At 49.1% G+C, this 20,236-nt stretch overlaps 1 protein-coding gene and 1 long non-coding RNA gene across 3 annotated transcripts in view; both read right to left on the reverse strand.

The window, feature by feature from the left end:
• Positions 1-10,582: 10,582 nt before the first annotated feature.
• LOC121023303 (uncharacterized) lies at positions 10,583-11,239 on the reverse strand. Its single transcript, XR_005787340.1, has 2 exons — positions 11,044-11,239; positions 10,583-10,817 (listed from the first exon to the last, which is right to left on the reverse strand). It is a non-coding gene; the product is annotated as an uncharacterized LOC121023303 (long non-coding RNA).
• A 41-nt stretch (positions 11,240-11,280) lies between these two features.
• The window catches only part of GNB1L (G protein subunit beta 1 like), a 59,243-nt gene continuing 50,287 nt past the window's right edge, over positions 11,281-20,236 (reverse strand). For both annotated transcript variants that reach the window (XM_040465103.1, XM_040465104.1), the window contains exon 7: positions 11,281-11,778. In XM_040465103.1, the coding sequence (XP_040321037.1) occupies positions 11,461-11,778 (318 nt within the window). In that variant the 3' untranslated portion in view covers positions 11,281-11,460. The remainder of the gene's footprint in view (positions 11,779-20,236) is intronic.

Genomic DNA, 20,236 nt, shown 5'->3' on the forward strand with positions numbered 1-20,236 from the left:
CACGAGGGGCTTGAACCCATGAACCATGAGATCATGACCTGAGCTGAAGTCGGACACTTAACCGACAGGTGTCCCAAATTTATATTTTTTAATGTATATTTATATGTGTTTAACAATTAAAGAAACCCTGGATTATCCATAATCTACAAAAGCCACTCTGTTTACCTTGGATTGACCAAGTCCTAACCTGTCTCTAAAGTGGTTTTTAATGTGGAAATTTCATCCCGCAGGGGCATTCGGCAATGCCTGGAGACACTTTTGATGGCCATACTGGGTGGGTGGATGCCAGGCATGCTGTTCAGCACCCTGTGGTGCACAGGAAGGCCCCAACACAGAATGATTGGGCCCAGATGTCACAGAGTCTGGAACAGCTAACAGCCACAGCCCCAAGTAGTTTGAGCCCCACATCCTGCCTGGCAATTAGCTGGACGGCAGTCAGACGAGTGAGCACCCCTCCTACTGGGAGCCACTCTCTTGGTGCTACCTCCCCAGGCCGAGTCCACCCCAGGCTCTCTCCATAAGCCTCACTGGTGCCCAGGGACCCAGACTCACCTATGAGGCAGGCAGTTCATCTCCCAACCTGAGCGGTGGGTCCTGCACCCTGGGGGAGCTGGTGACAGCCCCGGGTGTGGGGTTGACAGCCCCGGGAGATGCCTCTCCCAAGTGCCTGTGCCCTGGCTAGTCCAGCTATCTCTTGTGTCTCTCTCACAGGGACATTGTCTCATTTTGTTTGTGGGGGTCCATAGCTTCAGTTAGGGACCCCAAGTCTTCAGGAGGGTGGGCAAGGCCATTTAGCTCTGGGAGAGCCCAGCACCACCAGCCCTCTCTCTTTCAGGGGAGGCAACAGTGTGGTGTGAGGTGGGGAGTGGAGTCACATGTTCACACTTCCACATGTTAAAGTGGGTGCCACACAGCATATGTTGAGATGCAGTTTCTGCTCTAAGAGCTCCCATGTTCCCACGGGGAGGGACAGATGGAGGCCACCATGCTGGCCAGGTCCTCTGGGGGGGGATGGGGGTGGCCAGTCGACTCTATGGGGCAGGGCTGAGGGGCTCAGGACAGGCTCCACAAAGACAGACCACCTCAGGGGTAAGTCCAGTTGCCTACCGTGCTCAGGAGCCCGGTCCCCCAGGCGTGAGGGTCACTCTGGGAGAAAGGAACCGTTTCTTGGGGGGACAGCCATTAGACCCCAAACACAGAATTGCGGGTGACCAGAAGGGAGGCACCACACTGTAGGATTCCATCTATACTCATTCTGAAAGAGGCGAGGCTACAGGGTGAGAGAGCAGACCCATGGGTGCCAGGGCTGTGGTGGGGGCCAGCAAAGGGGCAGGAGGGTATCACTGAGGCGGGGAGGGAGTGGAACTTGTGTTACAGTTCAACACAACCATCTTCAACAGAGAGTGAATGTTACTGAATGTAAGTTCTCCTCTGACATGAGAACCTGCTGTCCCTTCCTTGCCCCTTTCTTCCGTTTTGAGCCCATTCTGGGGTTTGTTCTTTCCCCTCTCACCCCCTCTCCACTCTCCTCCCTCTTTCCCCCTATAACTGAGCTGAGCAGTGTGCGGGGAATGGCTGTAGGATTTGTTCTTCCTGATTAGCAAATCTCATCTCGTTCTTTTACTTCTCCAATGAGGGAAGGGGGACGTTGAGTTCGCGTGTTATGGGTAGGAAATGCGTGTGCTGCTGTGGGCTTCGTCCCCATGGCTGCGGACTTGGGCAGAATCCCAAGAATCCCCCCACCCGTCTGCACATCAGATACCCGATGTCTGTCTCGTCTACAAGGAGAAGGTCACGTGTTTCATGCAGAACTTTGTCCACTCCCATCTGATGGGATCAGGAGATTAGGAGGTCACTCCTAAGTTCTACATGAGCAGCTGCAAACTCCAGGTGTCCAGAGCTCACCTCAGATCCCGGGAGCCCTGGCTCCAAGAGGTGCCAAGGGCCTGCTTCGACACTACAGGCCCAGTGGCCACCAGCAAGGTCTCAGTTTAACGTTGAAGCCGGGTGCTGGCTCCCTGGGGTTTGCTGTGTTTCCTTCATCGTGGCCTTTGTTTGAGATTTCCAAAATAGAAAAAAATATCAATGGTTTGATAAATTCTCAAGATTTATAAACTGTATGTTGTATAATAAAGAATTCTCACTATAGTACACCCTAACTTGGGTGATATATTAAAACATGTCAGGTATACAGATATAACAGAATAAAATTTCCCCGACATTTATACATTGGTTGCAAATGCATCAAAAACACTTGTAAATATTTAACAAAAGTGACAAGCCTAACATATAGATCTGAAAATGTCTTAACATCTTATGAAAGATACACACACCATATGAGATTCACAAAAGCTTGTGCTAAAAGCACTGAACTATGTTTAGTTTCTCTTTGGATTGTTTCTTATTCTTCCTTAGGTGTGTTCTCAGCAAACCCAGGGCTCAGACTACCCACTGGGTCAGCGGGCTGTTTGGCTCCAGGCTGGGCGCCACAGGAAGGCCCAGTGCTGTCACTGAGTGAGTCTGGCCTACCCTGTAACAAAACTTCTCCACAGGTTGAGGAACTCTTAATGACAGCCCCGCCCTTCATATTTATTTTCAGCTTCTGACCCTTAGCTTCTCTCCCTGAGATGAAGGATTCTTTGGTTTCATGTGGACGGGAGGTCCAGATCTGCTGTCCATTTATTTGGAGATCTAGCCTGGTGTTTTGGGATGGGTAACCTTCTTCATGAGCAGTTCATCACACCCTGCAGGGTGGAGGGAGGGGTGCTCCCTATGCATGGCTCGGTGCTCCCACCTGGTGATGGTAGGGGGCCCAGGTCCTGTCCTGGGCTCCTTCCCCCCTAGTCCTCGGGTCTCAGTTGTCTGTGCTCACTCTTTCTTGCTACCCAAAGAGAAACAAGGACAAGCCTCATTTTGTAAAGGATGAAGACATTTTGGCTTTCTTCCCTCATGAGGTGGGGTCTTGTGTCCCTTTTCGGATACCAGGGCTGGGCAAAGAAGGCTCCTTGCTGGTCTGCTGGATAAGCTCTTGGAGGCCCCATGTAAGAAGCCTGGCTCCCCTGAGACTGCCAGGCTGAGAGGCCATGCAGAAGCGTTCACATCGACAGTGTCCTCTGTGCCCAGTCCTCTCTGGTCTCTACTGCCCTGCTGAGCCCTTCCCAAATTCCTGGCCCCTGGATTCCATGAGTACAGATGACTGCTGGACACTGCTGAGTTTGGGCTGGTTTATTAATGGCACATCTTTTTTTTTTTTTTTTAATGTTTATTTATTTTTGAGAGAGGGTGCACATGCACAAGTTGGGGAGGGGCAGAGACAGAGGGAGACACAGAATCCGAAGCAGGCTCCAGGCCCTGCGCCGTTAGCACATAGCCCGATGGGGCTCAAACCCACGAACTGTGAGATAATGACCTGAGCCAAAGTTGGGACAGTCAACTGACTGAGTCACCCAGGCGCCCCTTAACATTCCACATCTTAAAAAAACAATAAAAATATAACATTTTGTCTCAGTCCGTTCATGCTGCTATGGCTTATAAACAACAGAAATTCGTTTCTCACAGTTCTGGAGGCCAGAAGTCCACAAGCAAGGCAGATCCAGTGTGTGGCGAGAGACCACTTCCTGTGTCCTTGAGTGGCAGAAGGGCAGAGGGAGCTCTCTGGGCACTAATCCCATTCACAAAGGCTCCACCTGTGACCTAAGCACCTCCTGCTGCCATCACCTGGAGGGTTGGTTTCAGCCTAGGAACTTGGAGGGGGACACAGACATTCAGACCATAGCAGTGTTCAGACACACTTGGCCTACTTAACTGTTACAACATTCTTCTGGTCTACTTCACGTTAACTTTTCCTGTTTTCGTGCCAGTGAGAATTCTTGGCCTATCACAATCTCACCAGTTTGAACAGATGACTGTTGACTATCTGCTTGATGCCTGATGCATCCCAGACCTGTGTGGGAGCCCCCCTTGGCCTCTCGTGCTGCTCTTGGCACCTCTGACCACATCCGGGCCTTGTGGCCGTAGCAGGATTCCCCACGTCTGCCCTGTGCCACAGAAGCAACTATTCTTTAAAGAATGTTTGGGGGCCAGCAAACATGAATACTTTTGGCTTTGTGGGGCCAAGGTCCCAGACGCTGTTGCCCAAGGGTGTCTGTCAATGACACACAAGGTGTACTTTCCTGACCCTGCTCCAAGATCCGAGAGCCCAAGTCGGGTGTCAGGTGTGCACACGGAATGGCTCTAGGCACTCCCCCCTTGGCAGGGATATTTCATTTAAAACATTTCATTTAAAGGCCATGAGCACCTGTTTCAGTTTAGCACACAATATAGGTACACCCTACTTCCTATGGTTTGTGGCTCTGTCTCCCACTCAGATGTTTTCCTGCATGGATTTCCTCAGCGCGGTTTCGGAACTTCCTTTGTGGAGCTGACAATCCTATACGTGGTGGGCATGTTTCCGGGTGGGCTGGGTGTATGTCTGCCCCACTCAATAGCAGCCTCCTGGCTCCTGGGATCTTGTTCAGCTCTGTCCAGCCCAGGTGCTTCCTTCCTGCCTGGCTCCTAAGGGAGGTGCCAGACAAGCTGGTGAGCTTGGCCTCGGGAAGCTGAGTCTAGGCAGGGTGCGTGTGAAACCGGGGGGCAGTGATGCTGTAGGAGAGGGGAGTGGGCTGGACATGGGGCGGCTGCGCCGCTGGAGCTGTGGGGCATGGTGGGGAGCAGCGGTTCGCCTGCGCTGGAGCACAGGTGCACGGCACACTCAGCTTTAAGGTGTTCGTCTGTGCCAGCTCGTCTTTGACACCAGGCTTTCCCATGAAGTTATAGCTAGTTGAGTATCAAGCGTTTCTAAAGAACCCCCTGAAGGAATGTTTTTTTCCTTTGTGCAAATAGTCCTTTTGTGCAGAGGGTGTTCTGTGGCTTCTTGGCACAGACACAGGTGGGTAACACCTGATTGAACATCAGTCACTTGGGAGCGTAAAGACACGCACTGCACGTCAGCACAAAGCCAGACTGCCGAGCGAGTGCAGCGAGGTCTCCCTGGACACTGCGCCACAGCAAGCCCTTCCTCGGGTAATCCTGTGTGTGTGTGCCTTGTCCAGCTCTCTGGGGCTCACCGCCCCCCACCAGACGTGGAGGCTGGTTTGCGTACTTCCAAAGCACATGGCTGTTCGACCTTACCCCCTCTATGAAACTCAGGGAGTGCAGGAAAAGATGATGAATTCTCAACGACTGACCGTGGTCCTTGCCAGGTCTGCCGTTAGCTTCCTGCTTGTCCGAGAGGGACCTGGCCTGTGGTGGATGCTGGGTAAGCGCTGCCCACCTGCTGGGTGGGAATGGCTGTGAACCCCTCTTACAGGGTTACCAGAGGTCTGGAGGGGGATCTGCAGAAGGTTCCTGAGGCAGGTTCAGATGCACATACTGGGCCACCCACTTGCCCGAGCTGGCTGGCCAGAATGGCACAGCTGCTTTGCCTTTCAGGGCAGGTGGCCTTGAGGTGGGACCTGCTGCAGTCCCAGCCTTCCAGAGGCGCCCTCTGCCCTGGAGGTGGTGGCAAAGGGATGCTTGGACTCCCCAAAAGAACATTCAGATCACACCCTGGGCCCATGAAAGTCACAGCACAGAATACCCCAAGGCCATGCCTGCTGGCCGTGAAGGAGCCTCAGGCCTTGGGCATCAGGCATCTAGCACAAACTTGTGGATTCTGCTAATAACCAGGAGGGCTGGAAGAGGACCCGGTCCCACTGATACCTAACTACAGTCTGTGAGGTTCCCACCAGAGGCCCCGGCTATCCTGTGCCCGCACTCCTGACCCATGGAAGCTGTGCCAAGGACAGGACAACAGAACACACTAAGCAGAGGGGTGCCTGGTTAAGCGTCCGACTCTTGGTTTTGGCTCAGGTCATGATCTCACGGTTTCATGAGCTCGAGCCCCGCGCTGGGCTCTGTGCGGATAGTGCTGCAGAGCCTGCTTGGGATTTTCTCTCTCTCCCTCTCTCCCACTTGCGCCGTCTCTGTCTCTCTCAAAATAAATAAATAAAACTTAAAAAAAAAAAAAAAAAAAAGGACACACTGACCAGAGCTGCACACAAGAAATGTCTATAGCTTCTCCCAAATGAGTTTTCTCCGATTGTGTGCAGCTTCTCCACTAAGAGAGTATTAACGAAGACTTCTTTGAGACACTAGTGAGCCCCTCTCAGTGGCTGGGTTGGGCTGGAAAAGGTCTTCCTGAGGGTGAGGGTGACTGAGGACACATGATGAGTGATGCTTGTCTAGTGACATTCCCTTGGGGAACCACAGGTCTCTGCCTGGCTGCATTTCCTGTCCCCTGGGCACCCGCGCCATGGCCTTCCTCATCTTTCTGGATGATAACATCGATGTCGGTGATGAAGAAGCACCAGTTGGGCCACTGTGGACTGTGCTAAATCAAAGTGACCTCTGAATGAAACAGTGCTTAAGTGGAAGTCCTGAAAAATGTTGCTCAGCTAGGAAAGGCACTTTGGAAATGGGGAGAAAATCACAGGGATGATTTCGAAGAGCCACCCAGATGCCACAGACAAACGTGGCTGGGTGTGCGGAGATGCTGGTGGGCTGGGAAGGGTCTTGATGAAAGCAACTTACATGAAGGAACACAGGCATGGCCTGGCCCCCAAGGTACCATGTGGACACGCAGACATGGCCTGTCAGCATTTAAATGTGGTTGCTACTGGCCTGCAGACAGGTGACCGGAAGGGAGTAGGGCTTCCCACATGGCCTGAGGTGAAGGCCAGGAGGCCCAGCCCAAGCCCTGCTCTCATTCTTTTGTCTGTTTAATAGGTTGAGGAACACCATTGGTAACTGGACTTCCAAGGACAGGTTTTATTGGCCAACACGAGGCATGTGGAAACATCTTTAAGGAAAAGCAGGCCTTTTGTACTGTGGTAAAATGGAAAGTGGAGAAAACTCTGTCACAGGGTGTGAGAGACCTCCTATGGGCCTCTGCCCGAGGCCATGCCCAGATCAGTTCTGAGGTGTCACCCCAGGGTGCCTCATGCAGACATCCTGCACAGCCTGAGGGAGATCTGGGGATGGGCTGGACCTTGGCAGACTGTAGTTTCCACCCAAGCCCAGTTCCTCAGGGTCCATCCAGGCTCCTCTTCATGGCTGGCAAGACTGCACGTAGTGATGCACCACAGTTTGCTTCTCTGTCCCTTCATCTGTCAATACATTTGGGGTCTTTCTAGTTTGGGGCTGTTATGAATAAAGCTGCTATGATCATCCATGCAAAGGAAAAGAAGCCACTCCCAGAACATTAAGGTCAAGTTAACAGCAAAGGGACTGGCCATGAGAATGCACACACCCTTCTGGTAAAGCCCAACCGTGGATCTACACAGAGGCTCCTCCTCATCGAGCACCTGCCTGTCATTGCGGGAGAGCTGCAGGGACGCCGCTGTGCCCACTCTGCAGCCCACCCTGGGATGGTCAGGGAGATCAGCTTAAGTGCTTCCAGCAAGGGGGCCGCACAGCTGTTGGAAGACAGCAGTGCTCCTGCACACCTGGGTCCCGTGGCGCAGCCAGCCACCGACACCAAGTCAGGTCTGAGGAGGGACATGACAAGGACTATCTGGGACTTTGCAAACATGAAGCATCTTCTCCAGGCGGGGCGTCAGAGTGGGGCCCCTGGTTTTGATGACACTGCGGGGAGTCTGAGACTGGTCAGGTCTGTGGTGATTTGCTTACGTCCTCAGATCCTGTTGTACAAAACCTCGGGCCCCATGGTGGGCCGAGAGGAGAGCCACGCTGGTTCAGACACCAGCGTTTCTAATACAGTTGGTGCCACTGTGGTTCCAGGTGGCTCAGCTGAATGGACAAAAGTCCTGGCCACCAGTCTTTCCCTATAACATCCATAAAGCCTGGCTGGCCTCAGAACATGCTTGCCTATCCACAAGACCCCATGAGACACACAGGGCCTGCAGGGCTGTCACAGCCCAATTTGGCCCCCATAAGTGGAGATTTGGCCACAAGACGTCCCCAGACACTGCTCACCAGCATGTGACCCCAGTGGGACAGCCCAGAGCCCAGTGCACAGTCAGTTGCCTGTGATCCTCTATGTACCTCTGCTGGTGCCTTTAACAGGAAGGTGAGGGCCAGGTACGGACGCCGGGTCTGCGTCTGCCAACACCTCCTCTCTACCATCTCCAGGGGCAAGACACAGGCAGTCAACACACACAGCACACCTCAGACATTGTGGAAGTATCTCTGGCTTTAATAAACCTCATGCTGACTTGCACTACCCTGTCCCTTTGTCTGGAACACACACCTCCATGGCTGTTTTTGTAAATATGGTGATTCTGCCAAGAGACAGAGTCCCCAAGATTCCTGATGAGCTGATGACACAGGCATATACAAGGGGCGGGGACACCATTTCCTTGGCCATTGGGTTCACAGCCTCTTGAGGTTGTACCAGCTCCAGGCCTGATGCCTCAGGGCCAGAGCTGAGGCAGGGTGGACAGCACCCCCACACAGGCTTCCCAGCCATGGCAGTGGGTTCTGGCAGGGCTGCCTGAAGGGCATGCAGAGTAACTGAAGGGGCTCGCCTCTCTCTTCCCCTGCTGTACAGGCACGCCCCTCCCTCCCGGCAACTGCCTGCAGCGCAGCCCGTTCCCAAAAGTGCTGGTGAGGGCGGGATGTTGACACCACTCTGTGCGTTCACAGCTTTGCTTTAGCAAGGAGGCTAGGTGCGTTCCGAGACTTATCCAACAATCCTTTGCTGTTTAGCATCAGCCTGCGGCTGCCTGGCCGTGGGCAGGATTAGCAAAGGTTCATTTTTCAGAATGAGCACCCACAACCCAGTGTCCCGCTGCCCGTGGTCATGTCACCAGATGGGTGCCTCTTGCAGAGAGAAAGAGAAGGGAGGTGAGCAGCAGCACTGAGCAGCCCACAGCTGCTGTTCTAGAACGTCCTTGGTATGTGGGAGTCATGGCAGGGCTGTGGCTCAGCCAACCTCCATGGTCTCTGACCTGACAGCCTCCCTGTGAGGAGCACCCTGAATGTGGCTCACTCGGCAGTTCCCCTCATGTCTGGTGAGGTTCAAGTGCCTGCAGCCTAAACAGAGCCTCTCCTTCGGACATTCATGATGTGGAAATCCCTCTAGATGGGTCCCCCAACATCTGGTAGCCTGGCCACAGGACACTCTGGGGCCAGCGTGGTCCCTCCCAAAGGTGCCGGAGGACACTCTCCAGCACCTCTGTCCCACAGGGCCCATGTGGGTAAGCCAGTCCCCAGGCAGGGCTGTCAGTGAGCTCCAACAGTGTGCCGTCCCCTCGGGAGTAGCCGTAGGTCACTGGGGAGGCTGGGCAGAAGATCCGAAGTATACGTGGTTAGCAGTGCAGTGCGATCTTTCCTCACAAGGCCTGGGTCTGTGATGGAGGGGCTGTGCCTCTGTTTTGGTGGCCTGGGTCAGACATCTGTCTGCTAGATCCAGAACGCTTCCGCTCAAGCAGACCAAGCCAGATTTGAGTAGGCTTCCCATCAGCTCCACTTCCAGGGCCCCAAGGCCACCAGCTCACACCTGCACCTCTGTGAGTCTGGCTGCTGGTGGCTGCAGTGGTCCCGCTGCCCACCACACAACCACACCTACCATGTCTTGGGTCATGAAGCGCCACCACTAGGCCTTGCCACTCTGAGATCCACGGACTCCACTGCATTTAGAGATCCTTGCTCTGTGGCAGTGGCTCCAGCTGACCTGCAGAGAAGAGAGACCACAGAGCTCTTCAAGGACGCTGGGCTCCCCTTGTGGATGTATTCCTCCAAGACATGGGGAAAGGCACATGCTCCAGCCCCTCTTGTGGAAGGTGAGCAGGTCTCAGTGGTAAGTGCCCTAGAGCACCCCAATCCCCCTGAGCCCTCAGGTCATCCCCTCTGCAGTACACGGAGGTTGTTCTGGCATTTCAACTGCACTTAGCAAACCTGCCTTGTGGTCCATGTTTCAACCAAGCAACCAAACCCTGGGGTCCTTTCTAACTCCTCAGGCTGCAGTGAGTCCAGACTCTCTGTTAGTGGCCCTGTTCAATGGGTTTGGCCTCATGCGTCTCATATTCCTGCCACCTGGATCCCACACGTGTTCTCCAGATTTCTGTCTGCATGAGGGTCTTCTGGAGCACTGCCACTTCATCACGGGCCACACTTTGTACCTCACCCTTTGGGGCCTCCTGGGGCCTGAGTTTAGTTGTAAGGCAAGCTGTGAGGTGGGGGAGCTGGTCCTGAGTATCCCACATGGACCCTGACCCAGGGGAAGCCCTTCCAGGTCTTTTAGGTAAAGAAGGACTGACCTCTTCAGGCAGGGACCAAAGGGGGCTTTTCTGGCAAAACAGCCAGTGCAACAAAGGGGTTTGAGGCCCCCAGCTTTCCTACCTGCCCACAACCTCCATCCCAATTTCCAGGGCCAACTTCCTTCCCAATCAATAGCCCAGCTTTGACGGCTGGGCCCAGCCATGCATGGAAGGAGACTGGGTGCACTGCCTACTTTGGTTGCTAATTCCCAGTTGCCCTGAGTGCACGGCACTGGCTGGGACCGTGTCATTGATGGCTGTGTCAGCCATACTTAATTCTGCTATGCTTTTCACCCTGAAGCCGCCCTTGCCATCCTTGGTCTTCCCCTCTTTGGGGTGGCACATCCTCCCATGGGTCCTGCGTTTGGCCTGGCCCTGAACCATGAGCTCTCTCTGCCTAGAGTTACCTTTGCCATCAGCCGTGGCCACCCTGCTTCTGCCGTGGTCTCTTGAAGGGTCCGGTCACTTCTTTCTACTGGTTCTGGCTTCAGCCCTGTGCATCAGAAGCTCCTGGCCATCCTTGGGTATAAGGAGCCACATGGAGTCAGCAGGACCTGGGGACCACATTCGGTACCCTCCATTGGACAGGGGTCAACTGTCCTGCCCACTGGAAAGTCTGAGGATGGCTCTCAGAGCTAACTCTAAGGGGGAAGCAGGGTGTCACCTTGGAGAATTTGTACTTTGAACCTGCAGGTTTGCAACTGGAAGTTTATTATAAAATAGTATCCCCAGGTTGGCCTCTCACCTGGACCACAGATGCCCAGGTGTCTGGCCCGGTTACTCTTTGTAAACTGCAGTCACTGTCAGACAGAGGCTGTATTTCACAAAAGGAAACATAAGCCGGGGCGTCTGGGTGGCTCAGTTGGTTGAGTGTCTGACTTAGGCTCAAGTTATGATCTCACGGTTCGTGGGTTCAAGCCCTGTGTCAGGTTCTGTGCTGGCAGCTCAGAGCCTGGAGCCTGCTTCGGATTCTGTGTCTCCCTCTCTCTCTCTCAAAAATAAAGACATTTAAAAAAATTAAAAAAAAAAAAAAAAAAAAGGAAACCCAAGCCTTGTGAAGAAAATGAGGACTCCAAGGACTGGACACCTCTCGTAACTGGAGGAAGATAACTGTGACTGGTTGTCCTCAAGGGTCCTGATGCACGGTTACTACATGCCTGGGTCAGGCCAAGGCATGGGATCCCACCTCCGTGTCCTCCACATGTCCTGACAAGGGAGTGGATGAGTCACTGCTAATCGGGTAAAGTGACCAGATGCTGATGCGCTGATCCCCGGACCCTGCAGCAAGCAAGCCATTGGCAGCGAAGGCCACACAGTGGACAGTAGCACTGTGGAAGGACAGTACAGCCAGTGGCTTCATTGTCCGCCAGTGAAACACACGGACACGATGGTCCCAGCCTGCAGTGGCCAGGATCTTGCGGTCTGGCCGGATCTTGACATCAGCAATCCCGGGATTGGTGAGTTCATGAGTTTTGCATACCTACAAGATCAAGAGCAGCAGAGAGAACCATGAAGTGGCTTTAGACTTGTCACAGGGGCTCCCACCTGTGGACATCCCCGGTCTGGCAGCTGGAACAGGGAGGGAAATGCAGGCTGCCAAGATGATTGCATGTTCCTATAAAATTACCCCCTACCTCCCAGGAGCTAGGCACAGACCTCCTGAGGGGAGCAGCCTGACCACTGCCCTTGGCTGAACCCTTGGGTTATGAGAGGAGAATTCAGCCCCTTCCCTCAGAGAGCCCTTGAGGCCCCACAGAGCTACTCTGCTTCCCTTTCTATCAGGCCCTCAGGAAAGACCTCAGTGGGCTGGGTCCTGGAGTCCTTCATCACAGAAATACACTGCACTCTAATGAAATGCAAGAGGCATTTCCTGCTTGATAGAAGAATAAAGTCTGCATTTCTCCCTTCTAGGGAAACCTCACACCGACCCCAAAGCAAGAGGAGTACAAGAAACAAACTCCATCTTCAGCAAGAGGGGTTGAAGAGCCACCAAGAAGGGGAGCCAGTGGGTGCAGGTAGGAGGAGTGGGGGACAACAGGAAGGTGCAGGTCACAGGAGCACCTGCAGAGCCTGCCACACTGGCCATGGCTGAAACCTTAGTCCCTAGCCTGGTTCTGAGAAGGGGGCAGGCAAAACAAAACAAGCAGTTGCACAGACGCATTCTATCTGTGTTGAGCCACTGGAAGCCAACCGCTCTCTGGGGGCTGAGCGCTCCCACAGTCAGTGCTGTGTGATGACCCCTCCTCGACACGTGCCTCCTGCAACAGGTAGGGATCCAGAGCTGCCTTTGTGGTCACAGGACCACTTGTGGTTATACAGCACTATCTCATGCATGGCAAGGCAATCTGGCATCTCTGTCCCCACACACTAAATGACAAAGGCACTCTGCCATCATTGTGACAATGCACAATGGCCACTTTCTTCTACTGATCCCATGATTGGTCTAGCCCTGTGCACCACAAGCTTTTGCTGCCCTGAAGTTTGCCGTCTCACCAGCACACCCTTTTCTCCTAATTCACTTCCTAATGGGGCCATAGCAGTCTTGGTTAAGAATTCCTCATCTCTGCAAAGATAAAACTAGGGAAAAGGAGGAAAGAAACATTTAAAAACAAATGGTAGGGGCACTTGGGTGGCTCAGTAGGTTGAGTGTCCAACTCTTGGTTTCAGCTCAGGTCATGATCTCACAGTTTGTGAGTTCCAGCCCTGTGTTGGGCTCTGTGCTGACAGCATGGAGCCTGCTTGGGATTCTGTCTCTCTCTCTCTCTCTGCCCCTCCCTACTTGCTCTCTATCTCTCAAAATACATACATACATACATACATACATACATACATACATACAAATGGTAATATTCCTTGGAAGCAAACAAATATTGCCAGCAAGCATTTTTGCCATAATTTAACAAAACAAAACTTGATGAAGCAATCACCTCTATAAAAGAAGAACCCAAAGTAGCAAACACAGAGGGAGGAAAGCTGAACTGACAGAGCACAGGAAAGAAGTAGAAGAAAGAACTCAAAGAAATGAAGGGGAATGGGAACAGCAGAAGGAGACTGGAACTAGATAGGAAGAGCAGGAAAGATACAAAGTGAGCAAAATGAAAGAGAAACAAAGAGTTACAACAGACTGGAGAGAAAACAGCAGATGTAGAAGATAGGTGCAGGTGCTCTAACACCCAATGATTTAGAAAATCAATTCTAATTTCTAGAAATTGAGTCTTACAATCCAAATCCAAAGACAGGCTTCAGGATGGTCAATGTTAAGATATGCCTTAGGAAAATCACCAGACTGAGGGGGGAAAAATAAAAGCCCTTTGGTGGTCAGGCAAAAAGATCAAGTTGACTGTGAGGTAAGGTTTAGGCTGTCCTCAGAATGTTCCATGGACACATCTGTGGCAAAAGACAGAGAAGGCTGTGAGGGCAGGCACGGTCCAAGAATTTTATATCTAGCCAAACTGCTGTTCAAGTATAAAAACAATAGACAAGCATTTTTGAACATGTAAGGACTCAAAGAATATGTTCCCATAAGCTCTTCTTGAAGGACTGGAAGATTAACTCTAGTCTCATAAGAGATAACCAGAGAACTTTAACAGATGATCTGGCAGAGAGTAGGGAATCTACTTACCAGTGGGATTAGGTCTAAAACAATATGTGGATTATGGCTATAGAACTGGTTATGCAACTAACTGAAATATGGGAGGATACTGAGAGAGATGGAATTTTTGTTAAATTCATTGATTTGTTCATCTTTTGTCATTTGGGGCCTAAGATAAAATAGTCAACCTCATACTTGACAGATTATCTGACAACCCACTGTAAGTAATGACAAAAACAACATTACTTCCTTCCCCACCCTTGACACTAGGTGCCATGATTTCCTAGAACTTGCCCTTGTATTTCTCCATACAAATATTACTCAACAGATTTATAACTGGATTACAAAGTTAAATCCAAATCTGTGCTATGTGTAAGAGAGACACCAAAAGAATGACTGGCAAAGATATACCAGGAGAGTGCACACAAGAGAAACAGGGGTACAGTGTCAGTAATAGGAAAGGTTGAATTCAGAGCCAAAAGCATGAAGACAGACTATATACCATACTTATCAATGATAAAGGGTACAATTCACAATGAAGAGCTATGACTATCTCTTTAAGAGATAAATAGGCATATCATTTATGAAGCAAGAACGACAGGGATGTGGCTTTGATGGAGTAATAACTGGTACCAGACCAGTCCTCATGCTATAAACAACTATCACACTGGACAAAATATACCAAGCAACTGTGTCTAGGCAGTGGACAATAGGTGGGGAAGGGCAGCTGATGAGGTGGGCCTCTCAAAAACCCTAGCAGCAATCTGCCCAGGGAAATGTCCCAGCCATGAAATCTAGGTGGTGCACCTCTGTGCACATGAAGCTGAGGAGGCAGAGATCACAGAGTGGGGCAGCTAGAGCAGCTAAATCTGTGGGGTGAGCCAGCAGCATGGAGGGAACTGGGGGAGGGACGGAAGGCCACGTCTGGTTTCCCTATCCATCCTTGTGTGGAAGGCTGGGCTGTGCAAGCTCAGGACAGCACACGAGGTTTACCAGACAGTGGCTGCAGCAGGGTTAAATAGAATAGTTATAAGAGATTCAACAGTGATCTCCAGTGCATCCAGCCACAGTGCAAACACTGCCTGACATCCCAAGACCAACTGAGATGACACAATGGTCTTACTTCAGGAATGAGGAACATACCTTTGGGTAAGGCCTACCCTGGACCTACTGTAACAATGCTAGAGACAGAGCTCTACATGGTCTGAAGGGGAGGCAGAGTTTGGAAGGTGAGTTCCACCACTTCGGAGGAGCCTGGGAAGGACCTTGGGCTTTCCACATATCTGCCCTGACAGAGCATAATGCCAAACCTACATAAGTTCAAGGTCAACAGCCAGTAACTGAATTGCCTGCAATAACAAAAGTAAACACTCTTCAGCGCAAAAGACTAGACTGTATTACAATGTCTACCATGCAAACAAAAAATTATTAGACATGCGAAGAAGCAGGAATATATGACTCATGGTCAACTGGAAAAAAAACACTAAATAGAAACTGACCCAGAATGACACAGATATTAGACATATCAAAGACTTTAAAGCAGCTGTTTAAATGTTTTTTAAAAAATGAAAGAAAATGCATTCAAAGAATTACTAAAAATAATTGTCTTGATGAGTGAATAGACAGGAATTATTAGCAGAAAATGGGAGATTATATGGGGTGCCTGGGTGGCTCAGTAGGTTGAGCGTCTGACTCTTGATTTCAACCCAGGTCATGGTCCCAGGGTCGTGGATCGAGCTGTGTATCAGCTCCACACTGAATGTGGCGTGCTTAAGATCCTTTCTCTCTCTCTCCCTCTCTCTCTCCCCTCTCCTCTGCTTACACTCTCTCTCTCAAAGAAAGAAAGAAAGAAAGAGAGAGAGAGAGAGAGAGAAAGGAAATGCAGATTATAAAAAAGAACCAACCCAGAACAACCAACAATATTTTAAAGGAGACGAACAAAGTTGGAGACTTAACGTTACCTGACTTCAGGACTTACTCTAAAGCTACAGTAGTCAAGATAGTGTGGTTATTGATGAAAGAGACAGATTAAGGGAACAGAATAGAGAGTCCAGAAATAGACCCACATAGAGTCAACTTGTCTTTGACAAAGGAGCAAAGGAAACATAATGAAGGAAAAGACAGTCTTTTTAACAAGCAGTGCTGGAACAACTGGACATCCATGTACAAAAATATGAATATAGACGAACACCTTACATCCCTAATTCACAAAAAATAACTTAAAATGGATCACAGCTCTGAATATGAAACACAAGACTATAAACATCCTAAAAGATAACAGGAGAAAAACCTAGATGATCTTGGGTTTGGCAATAACATTTTAGATGCAACACCAAAGGTACGATCCATGAAAGAAAGAATTGAGAAGCTGAGCTTCACTAAAATTAAATTTTTCCTGCTCTGTGAAAGACAATGGCAAGAGAATGAAAAGACAAACCACAGAATGGGAGAAGATATTTGCAAAAGATGTATCTGATAAAGGACTGTTATCTAAAATATACAACGAACTCTTAAGACTCAACACTAAGAAAACAAACAACCTGATTAAAAAATGGGCCAAACACCTTAACAGACACTTCACCAAAGAAGACATACACATGGCAAATAAGCATAAGAAAAGTGCTTCTGTCATACATTCTCAGGGAAATGCAAATCAGAACAACGACTAGGTTAACATTGTATGTCAATTATACTTCAATAATAAAAATTAAAAAAAAACAACATCAGTGAGATACCCACTATACATTTGTAGGAATGGCCAAAATCCAGAACACTGACAACACCAAATGCTGACAAGGATGTGGAGCAACAGGAACTCTCATCCACTGCTGGTGGGAATGCAAAACTCTACAGCCACTTTGGAAGACAGCTTGGTGGTATCTTACAAAACTAACACAATCTTGCCACATGATCTAGAAATTGGACACTTTGGTATTTACCCAAAGAAGCTGAAAATTTATATCCATACAGAAAACTGCACATGGGTGTTTATAGCAGCTTTATTCATAATTGTTAAAACTGGGAAGCAACCAACATGTCCTTTAATAGGTGAATAGATAAATAAATGGTGGTGCCTCCAGACAATGGAATACTATTCAGTGCTAAGAAGAAATGAGTGGGGTACCTGGGTGGCTCAGTCAGTTAAGTGTCTGACTTCAGCTCAGGTCATGATCTTGCAGTTCATGAGTTTGAGCCCCGTGTTGGGCTCTGTGCTAACAGCTCAGGACCTGGAGCCTGCTTCAGATTCTGTGTCTCCCTCCCTCTCTCTCTCTTTCTCTCTGCCCCTCCCCCACTCATTCTCTGTCTCTCAAAGAAAAAAAAAAAAAACAACATTAAAAAGAAATGAGCTATTGGGGCGCCTGGGTGGCTCAGTCGGTTAAGTGTCTGACTTTGGCTCAGATCATGATCTCACAGTCTCTAGGTTCGAGCCCCACGTTGGGCTCTGTGCTGACAGCTCAGAGCCTGGAGCCTACCTCAGATTCTGCGTCTCCCTCTCTCTGTCCTCCCTGGCTCACACTCTGTCTCTCTCTCTCTCAAAAATAAACATTAAAAAATATGAGCTATCAAACCATAAAAAGACATGGAGCTATCAAACCATAAAAAGAATCTTAAATGTGTATTACTCAGTGAAATAAGCCAATCTGACCCCGCCATGATGTTCTGGAAAAGACAAAATCAAAGAGACAATAAAAAAATCAGTAGTTGTCAAGGGTTAGTGAGGGAGGAAGAATGAACGGGCAGAGCACAGAGGATTTTCAGGGCAGTGAAAATACTGTGTATGATACTATAATGGTGGACACATGTCATTATACACTCATCCAAAACCACAGAATGCACACCACCAAGAGTGAACTTATGTGAACTATGGACTCTGGGTGATAACATGTCAATGTGGGTCCACCAGTTATTTACTTTTTTTAATCTTTAAAAAAAATTTTTTTTTTTACCATTTATCTATTTCTGAGAGCGAAAGAGAGAGAGAGCGCACGCAAGCAGGAGAGGGGCAGAGAGAGAGGGAGACAAAGAATTCGAAGCAGGCTCCAGGCTCTAAGCTTGTCAGCACAGAGTCCGATGTGGGGCTTGAACCCATGAACCATGAGATCATGACATGAGCCAAAGTCGGATGCTCAACCAACTGAGCCACCCAGGCACCCCTCATGTGGGTCCACCAGTTATAATAGCTCTCCTGCTCTGGTGGGCTGTGGATAACAGGGGAGAGGCTATACATATGTGGGGGGACAAGGGGCATGTGGGATATGTCTATACCTTCCTCTCAATTTTGCTGTGAACCTAAAACTGTTCTAAAAAAAAGCCTTTTGTTGGGGCACCTGGGTGGCTCAGTAGGTTGAGCGACTATCTTTGGCTCAGGTCATGATCTCAGTTTGTGAGTTCAAGCTCTGTGTTGGGCTCTGTGCTGACAGCTCAGAGCCTGGAGCCTGCTTCTGATTCTGTGTCTCCCTCTCTCTCTGCCCCTTCCCCACTCATGCTCTGTCTCTCTCTCAGAAATAAATAAACATTAAAAAAAATTTTTTAAAGCCTTTTGTTAAAAAAATAAAGAAGAACTATAATAGAAAATGTAGAACTGAGAATCTCAATCGTTGAAATGTAAAATTTGTAGAATAGGTTTAACAGCAGACTGCAAATCATTAAAAATTAGTCAGTAAAGCAGAGGACAAATCAGAGAAGAGTGAATGAAGAAAACTCAACAGAGCTTCAGGAGCCTATGGGGTGATATCCAACTGTCCAACTGTCGAACTTATGAAAGCCCCTACATGGTCAAACTCTGAAAACTACAGATGAAAAAAATCTTGAAAGCCGCCGTGGAGTGAGACACATGGTGCATCTGGGAATAATGATAAGATATGATGAATTCTCATCAGAAACTATGAACACCAGATGACAACAGAAAACCTTCTTAAAATTAACAAATTTAATTAAATTTTATTTTTTAAGTGGACTTCACACCCAGCATGGAGCCCAGCACGGGGCTTAAACTCATGGTCCTGAGATCAACACCTGAGCTGAGATCAAGAGCTGGATTCTTAACTGACTGAGCCACCCAAGTGTCCCAGTACAACAGCTTTAAAGTGCAAGAAGAAAAACAAAAGCATCATCCCTAGGTCCTATAGGCAGAATTCTTTTTATTTTATTTACTTATTTATTTTAATTAATTTATTTATTTTTAACGTTTATTTACTTTTGAAAGTGAGACAGAGCGTAAGCAGGGGAAGACCAGAGAAAGAGGGAGACACAGAATCTGAAGCAGGCTCTAGGCTCTGAGCTGTCAGCACAGAGCCCGATGTGGGGCTTAAACTCACGGAACCGTGATATCATGACCTGAGCCGAAGTCGGACGCTTAACCGACTGAGCCACCCAGGCGCCCCCAGAATTCTTTTTTAAAAAAGAGGGTGAAATAGACATTATATGTATTATATACTACATACTCTTACAATAAAGTAAGCTAGAGAAGAGAAAATATTAATAAAATCACAAGGAAAAGAAAACACATTTATAGAACTACACTGTATTTATTTAAAAATCTGCATATAAATGGACCTGCACAGTTAAAACCTCTTGTTCAAGGGTCAACTGTACTATGCTTTTTTTTTTTAAGTTTATTTATTTGAGAGAGAGAGAGAGAGAGTGCGACTGGGGGAGGAACAAAGAGACAGAGAGAGAGAGAGACAGACAGACAGACAGAATCCCAAGCAGGCTCCACACAGTCAGTGCAGACCCAGATGCAGGGCTCAAACTCATGAACCGTGAGATCACGACCTGAGCCGAAATCAAGTCAGACGCTTAACCAACTGAGCCACTAGGGTGCCCCTATACTATTTTTATTTCCTCTAAGTTCTAATAAATAAAAACTGATGATTTAGCACAAAACCAATAACACTGTAAAGTGGAGTTTAGACGGTGTATAGAAGTAAAATGTATAACAGCGGCAGGAGAAAGGGTGGGAAGGTGGTAACTGGTATCCTAGCATGGGGTTCTGACGCACAGAGGGGGAGTGTGGCAACATTAAGCAAGGTTGGGAATGTCAATGATGCATACTATGGGCCTGCAAGGGCCTCAGAAGAAAATGGCAAAAGCTATAGCAAAGAAACCAAGAGAGAAAATAAAATGGAAAACTGAAATATGAATACTTGATTAACACACAAGAAGGCAGGAAAGGGGTAAAAGAGGGTCAAAACAGAAGTGACGAGTGGAAAACAAGTATCAAGACGGCAGCCTTAATGCTGGACACATCAATAATTATATTAAGTGCAAACAGACTAAGTGCTCCAATTAGAAGGCAGAGATTGTCAGAAAGGATTAAAAAGCAAGACTAAGAAAGATGCTTTTT

This window comes from Herpailurus yagouaroundi, unplaced genomic scaffold (assembly GCF_014898765.1).
Source record: "Herpailurus yagouaroundi ecotype Mexico unplaced genomic scaffold, PumYag 545, whole genome shotgun sequence".
NCBI classification, from domain to species: domain Eukaryota; kingdom Metazoa; phylum Chordata; class Mammalia; order Carnivora; family Felidae; genus Herpailurus; species Herpailurus yagouaroundi.